This window comes from Paroedura picta, chromosome 18, assembly GCF_049243985.1.
Source record: "Paroedura picta isolate Pp20150507F chromosome 18, Ppicta_v3.0, whole genome shotgun sequence".
NCBI classification, from domain to species: Eukaryota; Metazoa; Chordata; class Lepidosauria; order Squamata; family Gekkonidae; genus Paroedura; species Paroedura picta.
The window spans coordinates 4,672,501-4,690,295 of record NC_135386.1 but is presented as its reverse complement, the minus strand read 5'-3'; the positions used below and the strand labels follow the sequence as shown (position 1 = coordinate 4,690,295).

At 44.7% G+C, this 17,795-nt stretch overlaps 1 protein-coding gene across 10 annotated transcripts in view; it reads left to right on the top strand.

Annotated features, from left to right (window-relative positions):
• NEO1 (neogenin 1) overlaps positions 1–17,795 on the top strand; it is a 95,408-nt gene that overhangs the window by 28,320 nt on the left and 49,293 nt on the right. For all 10 annotated transcript variants that reach the window (XM_077317484.1, XM_077317477.1, XM_077317483.1 and 7 more), the window contains exons 2-5: positions 9,128–9,445; positions 15,832–16,107; positions 16,766–16,919; positions 17,144–17,280. In XM_077317484.1, the coding sequence (XP_077173599.1) occupies positions 9,128–9,445; positions 15,832–16,107; positions 16,766–16,919; positions 17,144–17,280 (885 nt within the window). The remainder of the gene's footprint in view (positions 1–9,127; positions 9,446–15,831; positions 16,108–16,765; positions 16,920–17,143; positions 17,281–17,795) is intronic.

Here is a 17,795-nt window from a genome sequence, read left to right as displayed (position 1 = left end):
TTTTGAATACCAGGGGCACCCAGATGTGGTTTGAAAGGGGATTGGCAGTCTTCAGAGATATCTCCATGTATTGTAGAGCACATAGATGTTATCAGGGCCTACACCCCAGTGGCAAGATCTTTCTCACACAGGAAGGGCTACAGCAGGCTCTTCCACTGAAGCTGGTAGAAGACACCCCTGGCCTCTCTGTTTATCCAACAGGAGGCTCATATCCAGTAGCCACCTCCAAATTATAAACCTGCTTCTTTAAGAGGAGTTAAACTCCATCCAGAAATATGAGGCATCCCATTTCTTTGGTCAAATTATGATGGTGTTATCCGTTCAGTCATGTCCGACCCTCTGCGATTCTATAGGAAAGTTTTCTCCATTCATCGCAGTTGGTTCATGGTCATCCCTGTATCGGCCGCCCCCAAAGTAGCGCCTCATTTTGTTGAGGTTAAATTTGAGTTTGTTCTCCCTTATCCATCCCCAAACTGCCTCCCTGGCACCTGTTCACAGTCTGCACTGCCTCTTTGGGATCTGCTGGAAGCCAGAGCTGAGCGCGTCTGCATCATATCAGTGGCAGTTCAGCCCAGACCCCTGGATGACGTCTCCCAGAGGTTTTATGTAGGTGTTGAAAAGCATGAGGCATAAGATAGAACATTGCAAGACCGTTGAGGCCAAGGGCCACAGCAGTAGTCCCTCAACACCACACTGTGAAACCTGCCCTCAAGGCAGGATTGAAACCACTGCAGAGCACTGCATCCCAGTTGCAGCCTGAAAAGGACACTGTGATCGATGGTGGCAAAAGCCACCAAAAGGTCCAGAAAAGTCAACCATGTTGCAGTCCCCTAGTCCATCTCCAGGTGCAGGTCATCCTCCAGAATGTCAGAGGCAACTTCAGGCCCATGCCCAGACCTAAAACCAGATTGGAATGCGTCCAACAATCCACTTCATTCAGGAATCTCTGAAGTTGCCTAGCTACTGTTTGTTCAGTCCCTCTTGGGTAGAAGATATGCTTCTGTTGCAGCAAAAAGCTTTATCCTGTTCTATATATATATATATATATATATATATATATATATATATATATATATATATATTTAAAAAACCTGACCGTTTGTCATTGTATTTTTGTCATTTTGAGAGCCTGTTTTTTAAAATTAAAAACACCAAATTCTTTTTTAGTTGTTGCCACATCATCTGCAGCAAAGATACTCATTCAGCTTCCATCGTGGTGGCCAGTGTTTTCTCCCCCCACCCCCATTCTTCCTCATGCGAGGTGAATAGTGGAGTTTGCAGAATTTAGATCCCGGTTCTCAGCTGTATATCCCATGATTTGCACTTTAGATTCGTAGGTGACCGATCTCTTCCTGGGATGTAACTCTTCAAAGAGGGCCCACGATTCTGTCCTTTGGTAGGGTGCCGGGGATAGTATTGTCAGTGCCAGGGAATGTCTGAATGCAATTATATTGGCAGCCTTGCGAATAATAATTGTAAATAACCTTCTGAATCTTTTTGTTAGCGATATCACCAGAGCACTGTCCCTCTTAACAAACGGCTGGATCTGTCTTGTCTAAAAATTGACAACCTGTATTTAGGTTTCTTGGCACTAATTAAAAAAAACATGCTTCTGAGCCACCCATACATTGAAAAGCATCATTTCCCTTGTTAAGGAGGAGAGGGAGAGGTTGCACATTTATCCTGGTATCCTAGGCAATTAGCACTCAATCAATGTCATGCTCTTCATTGGTATTATAAAAGGGCATCTACCCATGGACCTTTTTTCTTTAAGCCACAACTTTCCAAGGCCCTCTGCTTGTCAAAAGGCCATTATTTGAAAAACAGACGCATGCTGATTTGTTAAATGTATAGCCAGACAGAAAAGGACCAATCCTTCCCTTCTCGGGGTACTTGGTTGTTACGAGCTTTGTTTCTTTCGGTAAGGATTGGGTTGTCTCATGTGAATGTCTTTATTTTTGTGGGAGTTTGGTCAAACATGCTTTTATGGGTTAATAACACATATTCCGAAAATGGCATTTGGTTTTGTTGTGCGTTTGTTTATACAGCTGCCGTGTCACTTTTTTTTTTTTTTAAATCCATCCTTCCTCCAAGGAGCTCCTGGCCTTCCCCTCCTCCCAACGACCTTAAAAGATATGCTAGATTGATTGTGAGGCTGGTCCAAGGTCATGCGGGGAGTTGGATGGGTAACCTTGAAACCGTAGTGAGCCCAGCTGTAGTCCTGCCTACCAGCCACTACACCACACTGACTCACCGTGGAACGTAAACATCTAACAGTCTTGAGCAAATTTAAACTTTCTGGTCTCAAAAGTAGCTCCCTAAAATATGAAACGGTAACTGTACATTGTTGTTAACAAAATTACACATTAAATTCCACAATACCATGCTGAAACATTACTATATTATTTGTGACAACGTAGCTTTTTGCCGTATAGTTAAATTTCTGGCCTAGGAAGCCGAGGCTAGCCTGATGTCATCAGATTACAGAAGCTGTGAGCAGGGTTGGCTGGAGCTAATATTTGGATGGGAGATCGCCAAGGAATAGAGGCAGGTAATGGCAGAACAACCTCCGAATGTCTCTTGCATTGCAAACCTCGCGTGGTTGCCATGTCAACTGTGACTTGCTGGTACATACCAACACCACCACATTTCCATCTGTACATTACTTAACAATTGTCTACCATAGATGTAAGAAATTACTTTATCCCTTTATTCTGTGGGTGCAGAAAAGGCCTTGGTTGTTACACAAGCATTTCTGGAAGGAAGGCAGCATGATATAGCCTCATCTCAGAAGGTAGAAGAAGAGTTGGTTCTTATATGCCACTTTTTTCTCCCAGAAGGAGTCTCAAAGGGGTTATGATCGCCTTACCTTTCCTCTCCCCTGTTAGGTAGATGGGCCTGAGAGAGCTCTGACAGGACTGCTTGGTCAGAACAGCTTTATCAGAGCCCAGGGTCACCCAGCTGGCTACCTGTGAGGGAGTGGGGAGTCATATCCTGCTCTCCAGATCAGAGGACACCGCTTTTAACCACTACACCCTGCAGGGTCAGTATGTGGAAGGGAGAGCACAAAGGAAGACTGCAGAGGAAAGCAAAGGCTTGTTTTTTATAGTCTTGAAAAGCCCCTTTCTGGGATCCTCATGTTGGATGCAACTTGATGGCATTTTACACACATCGAGAACGTTTCTATGACATGTATTGAAATGCATAAAGTTTGATCTCAGCTTCCTCTGAAGCACCGTGTAAACATCAGGAGGCACAAGTGGAAGTTAATTTTAGAGCTGATGACTTCCTGAATCAGCAAGACTCCGTGGACAACCCCTTCCCCATTCCTGTTCCCTCTTTCGACTGAACTGTGAAAAGAAGCAGGGAGCTGCAGCTCCGATTTCACAAAGTCGGCCTATTTGTTTTGCATTGAGCAGTTCACAAGATTTTATTGCTGCTTCAGAAAATAATAATAAAATATGATATTTCGGGTTATCCTTTGAAAATCTGAAATGTTTCTCATTAAGCATCGTCGCATTAGCTATGAATGAAAACGCCAAAGTGCATAATACGCTTACCACCTACTTGAAAAAGAACGTGGAAAGTTTGATCTCTTTTTTTTTTTAAAGTAAGGCATGTTATGGTTTTCTGTATTTCTCTAGATCTTCTAGGCACATGCATCAGATTTTATGATGTGGCCTCTCTAGTCTGTGTATCCCAAAATATCTCTTTAGCAGATTATGCCACCACCTAGAGATGATATATTAAACAGCAGTTCCTACAGACCATTCATTTAGTCTCTTGCTACATTCTTCCTGCATATGTGCCAGTACCAAGGCTGATTTCGCCATCTCTTTCTCCTTTCTGCTAGAATTTATTTATTATTATATTTATATACCGCCCTCCCCAAGGGCTCAGGGCGGTTTACGGGAAACAGTAAAAGATAGATAGTAACAGGTGATAACAGTAATAACATAACAATAATAAATTAACATGAACTATAAGAATTAACTTAACGTGGTCAGTGTGATGGAATAACTCATAGTCACTTAGAACCAAAGAACCAATCGTAAAATGATTTTGTTCTGTACACACGCACACACACACACACACACACGGCTGGCCGCTGGGGAAAATCCTGGAGATCTAGGGGCAGTGCCTGAAGAGGGGAGGGAGCTCAGTGACTATGAAGTGCCCTAGAGCAAGTAGTCAACCTGTGGTCCTCCAGATGTTCATGGACTACAATTCTCATCTGGAGGACCACAGGTTGACTACCCCTGCTCTAGAGTCCATCTTCTGAAGCTGCCACTTTCTCCAGGATAGCTCTTCTTTGTTTACTGGAGAACTGGTAATTCCAGGAAACTCATTGGGAATATTAACGGGTAACATTAAAGAATAAAGAAAGCAAAATGAATCCAGTTTCTTGCTGCCTCACCAGGACTTCAGGCAGCCCCCTGCTTGGAGATGAATCATGCTTTCCCACAGCGAATGCTTGAGCTCAGCCAGGGTGACAATAGTTGAGTTCTGCCTCTTACTTCAAGAGGTTCTTCAGAAACAGGGAGTCCCCTTTTGAGACTTTCAGAAGGTGAAGTGTTCATGCATACGTTTCACTAAAGAAGGACTGAATGCTGGTTTCTGTATACCTTGAAGGGAAGGTTGACAGAGAAGGGGCTATTGGGGAGAGAAGGCAGCATGGCATAGCCCTATCTCATCAGACCTTGGAAGTTAAGAGGGGTTGGTCCTTGGAAAGGAGACCGCCAAGGAAGGTTCTGCAGAGGGAGCCAATGACAAAACCACTTTTGCTTCTCATTTGCTTTGAAAGCCCCTCGATGGGTTTGCCACAAGTCAGCTGTGACTTGATGGCACTTTATATACAAGCAAGGTCTAATAGACTTGAATTTTTTCCTCCTCCTCCCCCCACTGCAGATTACTGACTACCCACTTGAAACTGCTGTACAGTCAGTGAGCTCATTGCTGAGTGGAGATTATGTAGGGTGCACAGCTTATTTATTCATTTCTAGTCTTCCTCCCACACTGGAGCCCACAGTGGTTTACAAGTATGATAAAGACAGTAAGCTGATTGCTACATAAACACCAGGCAGAGAAAATATACAGTCTATAATAGCAAATTTGAATCTAAGAGCAAAGATTCTTGTTAAGGTGTAAGCATATCTGTTTTCAACCACAGGACTATGAGTGTAGGAAAGAAGAAGAGTTTATTTTTATACCCCGCTTTTCACTGCCTGAAAGAGTCTCAAAGCAGCTTACAATCAATCACATTCCCTTCCTCTCCCCACAACAGGCACCCTGTGAGGGAGGTGAGGCTGAGGGAACTCTTGACAGGACTGCTCTGTCAGAACAGCTCTATCAGGGCTGTGACTAGCCCAAGGTCACTCAGTTGGCTACATGTAGAGGCATGGGGAATCAAACCGGGCTTGCCAGATTAGAAACAGCTGCTCTTAGCCACTACTCCATATATTATATATATATTTCTAATCCAAAGTGATCTTATGGGCTGAACCATCACACTGCATCTTTGCTCCTTCTATAAGAATGCCCTCCTGAAGAATTCTGTTTTTCACATTTTTCTAAAATCTAGATTTGAGTCTAGTAGCACCTCAGAGACCAGCAAGATTTTGAGGGTATAAGCTTTTGAGTCAGAGCTCCCTTCAATCCTTGCAGCAAATAGTATAAGTAGCTCCCGGGCTTGAATCTAGCAGTTCTACTGCAGACCCCTTGAAACAGCTTTGCAGATAATAATTCATACTTCAAACCGGCTTGCTCGTATATCCATAATATATCAGTGATACAGTCTTTTGTTCCTTTTAATCCCCAGTGTGTAAAAACACTAGTGTCTATACACATGCATACTCACTCCCCTGTCCATTTGCATGACTCTGCCCACCCCAGGCTGGATGCTCATTCTTCAATAGTTTGGGGGGGGAGAACAAAGTAGATTTTATAAAGGCTTTGTATTCCCCAGACAAGAATTATGGAAAACGGTGCAAGTGTGCAAACAGTTTAAAATACCCTCAGTTCAACATTTCATAAATGAGCATGAGATAGAAGCCCAAGCAACAAGAGGCTCGTTCGCAAAATTGCAGCGCAAGTTTATCTGAATTTATCTGAATTGTCATTCCTCATGTAGAAATACCTACTGCGTGAAGAAATGGGAGGTAATTTTTAGGTAGAAAAGTGAATTCAGGCTTGTGACCATCAATTTGGTCTTCTGCACGCTTTCATCTTTCACTCATGTAAAGGAGTAATCCTATAATGCCTTTACAAGCTCGTATCTCATTCCACATAAGTCATGTTGTACTTTTCAACAAAACGTTGGGAGTCTGTTTAAAGGGATTTCCGCCCGCCCCCTGCCACATTAGTCCTCTTTTCAATCCATGGTGGATTTACACAAAATGACAAAATGCCACCCCTGACCTAGGCCATGTACTGGGCCAAAATACTCCACAACGTTGGATCCACTTTGCATTAATACTGTAAGGAAACTGGAGAACGACCTCTCTGGTTCGGCTTTCCTGCCTGCCTGATACATTCACTTTTTTCTTATTGCCATCTCTGCTGCTTATCCCTTCCTTGGCCTGACTGCTGTCTAGATCCATCATCATGGCCTAGGTCAGGGGTGGCCAAAACCTGGCTCTCCAGATGTCTGTGGCCTGCAATCGCCATGAGCCCAAGCCATGCCGTGCGCCTCTGTATAACATTGCAAAGTCAAGGCGCTGGTCGTAACCTTTGAAGCCCGTCACAACCTGAGACCCACATCTGTGAAGGACCTTATCCGTCCCTATGTCCCTGTGTGCCAACTACGCTCTTCAGGCAGCCAACCTTTGGCTGTCCCACCAGTTAGGGGGGCCTGTTCTGTTCAAGAACCAGTATGTTGTACTCTGGGTTTTCCAGCTGCATGATCTGCACCAGCTGCCTTGAGCTATTCCTTAAATCATTCTGTAACCCTTTAAATTCCAGCGTGTGAAACAGGCTGAGGGTGTAATACAGACTCTCGGAATAAATCTATTTTATACCCTCACCTCTTAATATTATCCAATTATAGTTTTTTTTTTTTTTTGCAACCACATTATCTTAGCCAGTGAAATATTACTTGTTTTGGGCTTATCTCCGGGTGCCTTTTCCGTACACAGACCCTGAATTTAGGTCTGCGGAGTGATTAGCTTTGCAAATGCAGCGACACCAGTTGTGAATCACTGGAGGAGGGAGCAGCCCTGCACTCACTCCCAAGTCTTGTGCTCTCCATAATTTTATAAGCTCAGAGGCTTGACTGGGCCGATTTTCCCACCCGCCCCCTTTCCCTTTAGTGGACTGTCAATATTCCATGCTTCCTGGAGCATATTGATTTCTCCTCAGGCCATTCCCCCTGACCTGGGTAAATGATAAAGTCGTATTTTTCTGTGTGCCTGGGGAGTCCCTCAGATATTTAGAGACTCTTACTTTGTCTGTGGGTGGTCTGGTTCTGCTGCCTTCATGGTCGGTATGAGAGCCAGCCCCTTTCCTGCTAATTACAGTGATAAATCCACAAGCATACTCCACAGTGCTTCTGCAGCTACAGGGCTGAGGCAGAAGATGATCGTGGAGATCTATTTATTGTATTTCTATACCGCCCTCCCTCCCGTAAGGCTCAGACCTATGTGCAGACCAGCTTTTAAAACTCAGACCCCTATTGCCATATATACAGTAGTACTGCATTACAGAGTTCTCTTCAAAAAGGTGCTTGTCCGTGGAGATATATGGCTATTTATCTGTATTTTTGGCTGAGGACAGGATAGGTGGGAACTGATCCGATAGAGCAGGGGTAGTCAGGGCACTTGCTGGTGGGGGCTCATGGGAATTGTAGTTCATGGACATCTGGAGGGGACCACAGGTTGACTACCCCTGTGTTAGAGCACTTGGTTTTTGTTTAGGTTTTATTTGCAGAGGGCCCCATGCCTGCATGAAAGCAGAGACCAATTATTTTTGTAAAGATACCATTCTCTCGGTATCCAGGCCAGGACCTGGATAGCCAAGCGTAGCCCAATCTTGTCAGATCTCTAAGCAGGGTCTGCATTTGGATGGGGGAACACCAAGGAGTGGCAGGGCTGCTACACTGAGGCAGGCAGTGACCAACCACCTCTGAATGCCTCTTTCCTTGAAAACCCTATAATCAGTTGGCTATGACTTGATGGCCACAAAACCCCCCAAGGACAAAAACACCCCCAAACCCCTGTCCCTGAACTATGGAATGTTATTGTGAAAATGCATACAGGTTTGTTTTAAAAAAAAAACAAGATAAAGCCCTTCTAAGAAATATACAGGCCATATTTTGTATTAAGCTATTATGTGGAGGACTCAGCCACATCCCTTTAGCCAAGGGGAGGACTAAGCACTCATAGTACTGTAAATACTGCCTTGCTGGATTAGATTAAGGGCCCTATGGCCATGTGGTCTGGTGTTCTGATGGCAACAGGAGTTAGCTAGATTTCGTGGCGTTCTTTGTTTTTGTAAAGTCAGGCATGATAGCCATGAACTCTCTTTGCTTCCACCTCTTGCTGAGTATATTTATTCATCAGTTGTAGCCAGAGATTTCCATACATTTTCCAGAAGGATACCTTGGTACTTGTGTCTTAATTTTTTGTCAGCTAAGAGGTAGAGGGACCCAAGTTTGAAAACCAATTGGGTAACTATGCAAAATGTATTATTTATATGGAAACAGCCTCCGTACAATCACGATCACATCTTCCCCTGTTCTGTTTTATACGGGGGGGGGGGGGGGACATGCTTTAGTTCAGTGTTCAAATAGATTAAAAATACTGGATTTGAATGTCATTTCAAAAGTAACTTTTTTAAAGCCACGGTTGATCTCTGTCCACTTTGTATTATGTATTCAGATCTCTGCGTTTGGCCAGTAGGTGTTGTTTGTAAGATGTACCTTACAAACAACACCATCTAGGTGTTGTTTGTAAGATGAACCTGTCTAGATGTGCATGGAGCGTAATTTTTATTGCCCATGTTTACAAAGAAAAGGCAGGTTTCTTTAGCAGTTACCATTAAGAGCTTAGGACAACATTAAAGATCTATGAATGAACCAGAATTCTTTTGGATGCCCTAAAACAAGCCTTTTATTTTTCTTGTGTTCCTACAGGACCCAGTGCGAGGACCTTCACCCAGTTTTATTTTACCGTGGAGCCAGTGGACACTCTGTCGGTCAGAGCCGCTTCTGTTATACTGAATTGCTCCGCGTTCTGTGAGTCTTCTCCAAAAATTGAATGGAAAAAGGATGGGACTTTCTTGAACTTGGTGTCGGATGACAGACGCCAGCTGCTGCCAGATGGATCGCTATTAATAAACAGCGTGGTGCATAATAAGCACAACAAACCTGACGAGGGGCATTATCAGTGTGTGGCAACTGTGGAAAGCCTCGGGACCATTGTAAGCAAAACAGCAAAGCTCACAGTAGCAGGTAAGCGTTTTGGTTTCCCCCCTCTGACTTTCTAGCACTTTCCCGATCTCATCCCAGAAGCTGATACTGCTATGCAAAATGTATCTAAAATGATCGAATCTTCCCTTTTCCGTTTTATCCTGTTCCTGCCAGTAGGTCCTGATATATAGTTTTGTCCCATTTAATGTGTCTTTCTGGTGGTTCCAGACCGCTGCAGTCTTAACGCATTGCTTATGAATGTCCCATTTGGTTGACTGTCCTGACTCACTGTGTCACCTGCCTTGAGTCCCATTACAAAGGCAGGCTATAAATAATAATGTTAATAAATAAATCTAGTTCTGGCTAAATCCCATTTTCTTTATACCCATCGCAGCCATGTTTTAAGTTCCCTGTTGTACTTTAGCATGGCTCACTGTGCCTGTGAGTCTGAAATAATGCTGAAATGGTCAGGAGGGGTCAAGTCTTTATATTGGTATATACTGCCCAGCCACGGTTAGGGAAAGCACTATTTCTCCCTTTCTTTTCTTTGCCACTGTGGAGATGGGGCATCTTCGCTCTCTTCTGATCCTTGGTTCCGTGGATGGGAGGAAGCAAGAGGGGGAGTGTCAGAGGACTCTTCCTCCATGCTCTCACCTGCCTACTTTTCCTCTCCCATGCTTGTGTGTGTGTGTGTTCTCTGTGATCCATTATATTTCATATATGTAGATTGTGCATTTTATAATAAGGAAGTTTGGAATGGCAGAACAACCGCAAGAAAGAGCTGAGCAACAAAGAAAAAGAAACAAGCAGATTTAGAAGGGGGGAAATTGGCTCGTGCAGCTGTTTCCTTCATTTCCCTAATGAACTGTTAGATAGCCTTTCTTTGCTTAATAAAAAGCTCCCTGTGATGAATTCGTTTTGATAGTTGCTGCCGCAATCCAGAGATACTTGGTGCTTTTGAGATTCAGATGTTATCTGCATCAGATTACGCCTGCAGCGTGGGTGAACAATAACTCAAGAAACAAGTACTTTATTTTTATGTGGCATTAGAAGTTTAGCTTCCTCAGCACAAGTGGGCCCATCCTGTGGTTTTGCTTGGCAACTTGGATGCCTGGTCAGGGGCGTAGCAAAGGGTTTTTACTGTCTAGCTTTGGACATGTGACACCCATTAACGCGTAGGGAAGGGGCAGAGGCAGCTAGAACGCAGTGCAGTGTGGATTTGGAGGGGCAGAGGTGAGAATTTTTAGCTGGGTTGGAAGTCGGGAAAGTTGTAGGGGTCCATGCAGTGGCTGTCTGAGTATCTGATGCGGGTTCAGCAGTTGGGCTGTCTCCTGGTGGAATGTGCTTCCTTTCCAAAACCTCAGCTTGTTTGTACATCGACAAATGTTAACACATAAACCAGCAGGATTTAGTGCTGGAGCCAAGTAGTGGTGACCATGAACTTCTTGCTGCTTGCATGGAAATGCTTCTCATTGTTTTACAGCAGTGCCTTAGTTTTTATCCTCCCTTGTTGTTATTTTCGTTATGGTCATTGTCTTCATCATCTTCACGTATAGCCTGCTTTCCTCACTTAGAAGATCACAAACATAAGAACTAGTCAATGGGGAAGCAAATTACAAAACCACAAAGACACCTGGTAAAACTGAATAAGGGAGTGAACTGGGCAAACGGCTGAAATAATGTAATGGGACTGGAAGTGAAGAACAGTTGACTAAGGCCACAAAACAATTAGTGTAGGAAAAGGTTATCCGTCAGAGCAGTGGTCCCCAACCTTTTTATCATTGGGGACCGGTCAATGCTTGACAATTTTACTGAGGCCCTGGGGGGGGGCTAGTCGGGGCTAGTCTTTTGCAGAGGGACGTCGCTGCCGCCGCCTGAGCCCCTGCTCCACTTGCTTTCCCACCGGCGCCCCCGGCGCCCGCTAGTGGGCGCTGCCAGCAGCAACTGTGCAGTGCCACTCCGAGGGGGAGCCCCAGCCATGACAGCCGCTGGAGAGCACCAAAGGTGAGCCGGCGGCAGAGTGGCAGGGCAGCCCCCAAGGCAGCAGCCGGGGAGGAGGATCAGCGGCCCGATACCGACTGATCCACGGACTGGGACCGGTCTCCGGACCGGGGGTTGGGGACCACTGCCTTAGAGAAGTCACTTCCTGAACTGATCCTCAGGGATCCATATTGGACCAGTGCTTTTCTAGCTATTCCTAAATGATTCGGAGTTGGGGGTGAGAAGTGAGGTGGCCATGTTCGTAGATGACTCCCAAATCATTTTGGCTGCCTGAGGACAAAGAAATGAATGGTGAAGAGCTCCGGAAGAATCTCTCCAAACTGGGGGAATGGGCATTGACAAATGACAAACAAGACCCACTATGAGCAAGTGAAAAGTGATGGACATTGGCACAAATAATCCCCACACTACCCGCTGTTGGAATTTGAGCCGGTGGTGTCTGACCAAGAAACTGATCTTGGGGTGGTAGTGAATGGCTCGATGGAAATGTTGACCAGGTACTGCTGTGAAAAAGGTGAATTCTCAGGACTTGCCTGTGCTACAGAAGGCTAAAGCTACGACTGCCTATCAGATTTTAAAATTCAGCCCAAGTTGCAGTGAATGGAAAATGGCAGGCCTTGTTTAAACTCTCTAGGAAAAAAAAAGGTTGCTAACAATATATCCTCCGGTTAATTAAAAGGAAAAGCAAAGGTATAGAATGCCAATTTTATCAACTGCGTGAAGGAACTGTGTAAATTACATTACTCAGACCCTCTTTGGAGAATAAAGCCGAGCCTTCTGGTAATTTGCTGTAGAATTCTCAGGCCAGCTTTCATAGCTCTACTGTTGTGGAGCAGGAAGAAAGAAGATAAAGGAAGATGTTCTTTTTAAAATTCCTTTTTGCCATACCTCTGCTGCCTGAAAGAAACTGAAATCTCTTTTGGGATTGGTGAGTGAACTGCTGGAATTAAAATGCATTTTTTCCTTGCATCTAATGAAGTAGGAGATATTATTCTAGAATAACTTAAGAGTTTGCAACAAGGACAGATAAATGACTCTTTAAGATGCCACAAGACTCTTGCTTCATCTCCTACAGCGAAACCAAGGCTGCTACCCCTTCTGAACTTTCTTCCATGACACTATTTGTATGGAAATAATTATTTAGCATTTATATAATGCTGGTGACTGTTAAGAGAATGAAGTGACTGTCGGAGCATTGCATTAATTTCTCATGCGGGTAAAGTGATGCTCAGAATCCTCCTTATATGGAACAAGAAATGCCAGATGTTCAAGCTGGATTCAGAAAAAGGAAGAGGCAGTAGAGATCATATTGCAATAATACGTGGAAGAGGAAGAGGAAACAGGAAAAGTTGAAGGAAGCAGGGAAATCAACATGAGATGGGGTGACTCAATCAAGGAAGCCACACACCTCAGTTGGCAAGACCTGAATTAAGGCTGCTAAGGATAGAATATTTGGGAGGACATTAATTCATAGGGTTGCCATAAATCAGAAGTGACTTGATGACACTTAACACACAACACACATTGACTATTCAAAGTTCTTCACATGGAAGTATAATTATTCTCCTCCTGTAAAATAGGTCAGTGTTGTCATGCCCATCTTTTAGGTGAGAATTGAGGGGTGGCAAGGGGACCCCAAGTGAGAATATGAATAAGGCAAGACCCGAACCCAAGACTTCCGGATTTGTTGCTTACTATATTAGCCATCCTAGCAGTGCAATTCGTTTTACAGAAAATGTTGAGTTGTAACATTTTCCAGTTCAGATTTAAATAAATAATTGACATATTGTTAGCACAGTTTTAAAAGAAGGCAAATATGCCATGTACAAAAGTGTCCATGCGTTATATCCTGCAATTTGGCTTATTTGCACAATTGCTTTGCAGCATAAGAGCCCTGTTGACTATAGAGAAACTATAGAATATGTGGGGTGGGAAGTTTCCTTTCATGGTTTCTGTCTACTTATGCTTGTTGACTTTAAAAAAATCCTTTGTAATACGTGACTGTGGATTGTTTTTGTTAGTTGGTTATTTGTCTACCAAACTCTGCAGCACCATCACCTTGTACAGAAATTGGCAGAAGCTTCACCGTTCACTTTTACAGAGTTGTGAAGCTGTCGGTCATCCTTGGGGGGGGGGGGGGTTTAGATTTTACACATTGTCACGGATCCCGCATCCCACTCAGAAAAGCACCCTGCCAAGTCTTCTAAAGTTTCACATTTGCTGTTTGCCTGAATGCATATACAGTCCCTCCAGTGATAAGAGCAGAGAACATAAACAAACAAAAATAATGGCCTGGGAGTTTTCAAACAGTGGTGGTTAATGTTTAAACAGGAATGGCATCCAAATGAAACGGGGGTCTTTGTTTGAAAAGGCACCGCTTGGCTTGGTATGGACTGAATGCAGAGCAGAGTGTCACTCCGTAAGAGGCAAACTATTCTAAAGTGAGAAGGGGGGGTGGGGAGGGGAAAACCGTGTTTTCAAATGGAAATATGCAACAAAGCATGTCTTTAAAAACCGTGGGTCCCTTGTAAGGTAGTGGAGAATTTTTAACACTTCGGGTAGGGCTAGGATTGGCTATCTGACATTTGTACAGTGTTGTTAATGCAGGTCTGGTTTCAGTCCATATGTTGATTTTGTCCCCCCCCCCCCCCTCCCCTTCCTCCCGGTAATTAAACCATGTTGACATTTTGATTGAAGTCTGTCCAGGAATTGGCTGGCTGGCTGAGGCTGTGATTTAGCTATGAAATATGACCTTGTTTCCCTACCTCATCTCCCTCACCCTCCGCCATGGAATAACTAAAACAGGATGATGACATCGGAAACTTGCATAACTGAATTCATTTGTCACTTCCTCTCAGCCTTAATATGAGGCATGGCGCTTCCCTATGCATGTTTGGCATGAGAACGAATCCCATGTGCCGCTTTAGTGCATTGTTCCCCCGACTTTGCGCCCCTTGCCCCCTCTCCCAGTTCTGAATGCACTCAGCCTTGTGACGCCCATGCTCATACCAGGAATCCACTTCCCTGGCCAGTATTTGGAGATTCTCAAGCACAGTTGTGTGTTGTCCACAGACTGCACTACCTATTCAGTACTGGTACTGGAAGAGGAGTGAAAAAGAAAGCCCTTTTCCCATTTAACAGTGGAATTTTGTGAACTGTGAGTACATGTTGTGAACTGCCCTGAGCTGCAAGGAAGAGCAGTATAAAATTGTAATAAATAAACAAAAGCTCCCTTTGTTTCACATAGAATCATAGAGTTGGAAGGGACCTCATGGGTCATCTAGTCCAACCCCCTGCACTATGCAGGACACTCACACCCCTATGGCTCATCTACTGTCACCTGCCACCCCCTCAGCCTTCACAGAACCAGCCTCTCCGTCAGATGGCTTAAAAAATTTCCAGAGATGGAGAACCCACCACTTCCCGAGGGACAGTAAACATGCAGTCCTCTATGCATGACCAGTATGGATCAGTGAAAGTCTCCTGCCAGGAAACATTCAACCCACCCAGCCCTTGACCGATGAGCAGTGGGAGGTTGCAGCTTCCTCAGGATATTGTCTTTCCCTGGAAATTTGTGCTTGCCCATCCTGTGTCATTGGCCCCCAAAGGGGGGGCCTACCCGGCAGCCTTGAGAACCACCCGTTTTTGTGTCAAAATCTTGTTTACATAAAGCATATTTTGGAGATGCTTTTAAAAAGTGGAAATAGCATGCATTCTTCCCTTTAGGGAGTCCTGTGGTGCTCAGAATGTTGGACTAGCAGGTCTTAGTTCAAATCCCACTCTCCCGTGATCCTCCTTGCTTGACCTAGACTCAGATGCCTAGTCTAATGTCTCATAGAGTGATTGCAAGGGTAAAAAGGGCTGGGGGAGACAATTTGGGCTTTCCTGAGCTCCTTGGAGAAGTACAAGATAATAATGGAGAAAAAAAGCATTCTTACCATGTGTCCCTTTTTTGGGGGGGGCTCATGGGAATTGTAGTCCATGAACATCTGGAGGACTACAGGTCGATTACCCCTGCCATAGGGTTTTCAAGGCAAGAGACCTTCAGAGACATGCCTGAGAACATTAAGGTTTACCATTGCTTACCTCCGTATAGCTTCCCTGGACTTCCTTGGTCATTTCCCATCCAAGTACTAACCAGGGGTGACCCTGCTTAGCTTCCAAGATCTGCCAAGGGCAGGTTAGACTGGGCCATTCAGGTCAGATTAGGGCAGTCCTCACTCATGAGAAATGTGCAATTAAACCATGCATCACAGGAGGGAACCTTTGTAGGGCACTTGAAAGATGGATTCATGCGCTGGTCTGTTACGTGTTATGGAATGATGGTGGCCCGCATACGGCTGCCTTGTCAGCATGCATATGGCCTTGAGGATGAAGAAAGGAGGAGCTGCACAAACTAATATTTATTATTTTTTAATTCCCTCCAGGTCTTCCAAGATTCACCAGTCAGCCAGAGCCAGCCTCGGTCTCCAGAGGAAGCAGCACAGTGCTTAACTGTGAAGTCAATCCCGATCTGGCACCCTTTGTGCGGTGGGAGCTAGATCACGAGCCGCTCTTCCCGGACGACCGCGTCTTCCAGTTGTCGAGTGGTGCCCTGATCATTAGCAATGCTACGGACGAGGACGGCGGCACGTACATCTGTGTCATCGAAATTGGTGGCTCTCCCAAGTACAGTGATGAAGCCGAGGTTAAAGTTCTTCCAGGTAGCAAAAATTTGTTGAGGTGTTTTGTTCTCCTCCTCCTCCTCCTCCTCTAGAGCTGCCCCTTATTGAATCACTAGAGAGAGATGGAACTGCTGGGGGACTTTTCCAGCTTCTCCAGTTTAAAAGGGCTGGATTTAAAATAGGATGCTACCGTATAGTCTTTTGTGAGTAGATCCAATTAAATCTAGCTTTAAGGAACTCGGTTTCCTCATATCCCGGGCCACAAACAAAGGACAAAAATCCTGGAGCAGAGGCAACATTTTCTCATAGTCTGTGTTTTTTGCAATAGATCTGTGCTCATAGTTATCTCAGCGAGTTAGCCTTGAGGCCAGTGCTTGCGGCCATTCCAAATGCTATTGTCCCATCTAGTTACTAATTGCTGGTGGCTGAGTTCTTTTCTTTTTCACCCAGGCAGAACTTTCTCATACACACTGCCTTGGTAATTTCTTGGCAAGGTCTTAGCTGTGAAGCATTCCACTTGTATAGGTGCGATCAGGAAAGAGACGTCCTCTGGGAGAAATGGCGTTGGCAAAGTGAGACACCTTGTAAATGGGAAACCATCTGGACTCTGTCCTTTGTTTATTGTATTGAGAGCTGGCATTTCAGGGATGCTTTCTCCATACTCACCATTTTTGATTTCTGATTACGATATCTGCAGAATCAGAAGGTCCCTCCAGCCTGGCGTTCCTGAGGCAGCCTTCCTCACTGATCAAAGTTGCTGGACAGAATGCAGTTCTGCCGTGCGTTGCTGTTGGCACTCCCATTCCCGTAGTCAGATGGAGAAGAAACGAAGAGGAACTCGTTACAGAAGGGTATGTCGCAGCTCTGCCCTTACCACTGAGACACCTTTCCCCTAGCCTTGTCTTTGGGCCCATTTTTTCATGAGGTCACAGGAAGCTGCTGCAGGGATTCCAGGATGGTCTTAACCACAGTTCAGAATCCTGATTCTGATTTTTAATCATCGTCTTGCTTTCCTATTCTTTTTTTAGCAAAACACTTTACACTTTGAACACCAGTCTGTCATATTTTTCCACAGCTCTCAAAAATTTCAGTTGCTGGCGGGAGGGACTCTGAAGATCAATGAAATCACAGAAGACGACGCTGGAGTATATACCTGCATTGCAGATAATGGGAACGAAACGACCGAAGCTCAAGCAGAACTTACGGTACAGGGTATGTACAGAAATCAGGGACCACAAACATGCTGCCCTTAGATCTTACAGTTCTATTTGACCTTGGCCCCTTTGTAGCATAGAGGGATCATGTATAGCTTAGAGGGATCTGCCCCACTTGGCAGAGTTACAGTTTTAATAACTCATATTGATGCATTCAGATTAATAGTTAAAACACTGATTTAAAAGCTTGATGCGTAATCGTGGATTTTACTCAGAGAATACAGGGTATGTATAGTGGAAAGGGCCACATGTTCGTGGTTAGGGTTAGGTCTAGGGCTAGGGCTCTGTCGGTGGCCAGACCATTAAATGTAAGGGTAGTAATCAGCTTATGGCTGATATACAGAACTTTTGAGTGGAAGGAGATTTCTGTTGGAAATTATGACGTGGGAGTGTAACTTCTCTCCTAAGAGAGCCAGCGTGTGGTGGGCTCTTAATCCGGGGAACCTAGTTGGATTCCCTATTCCTCCACATGCAACCTGCTGGGTGACCTCGCGCTAGTCACAGTTCTCATAG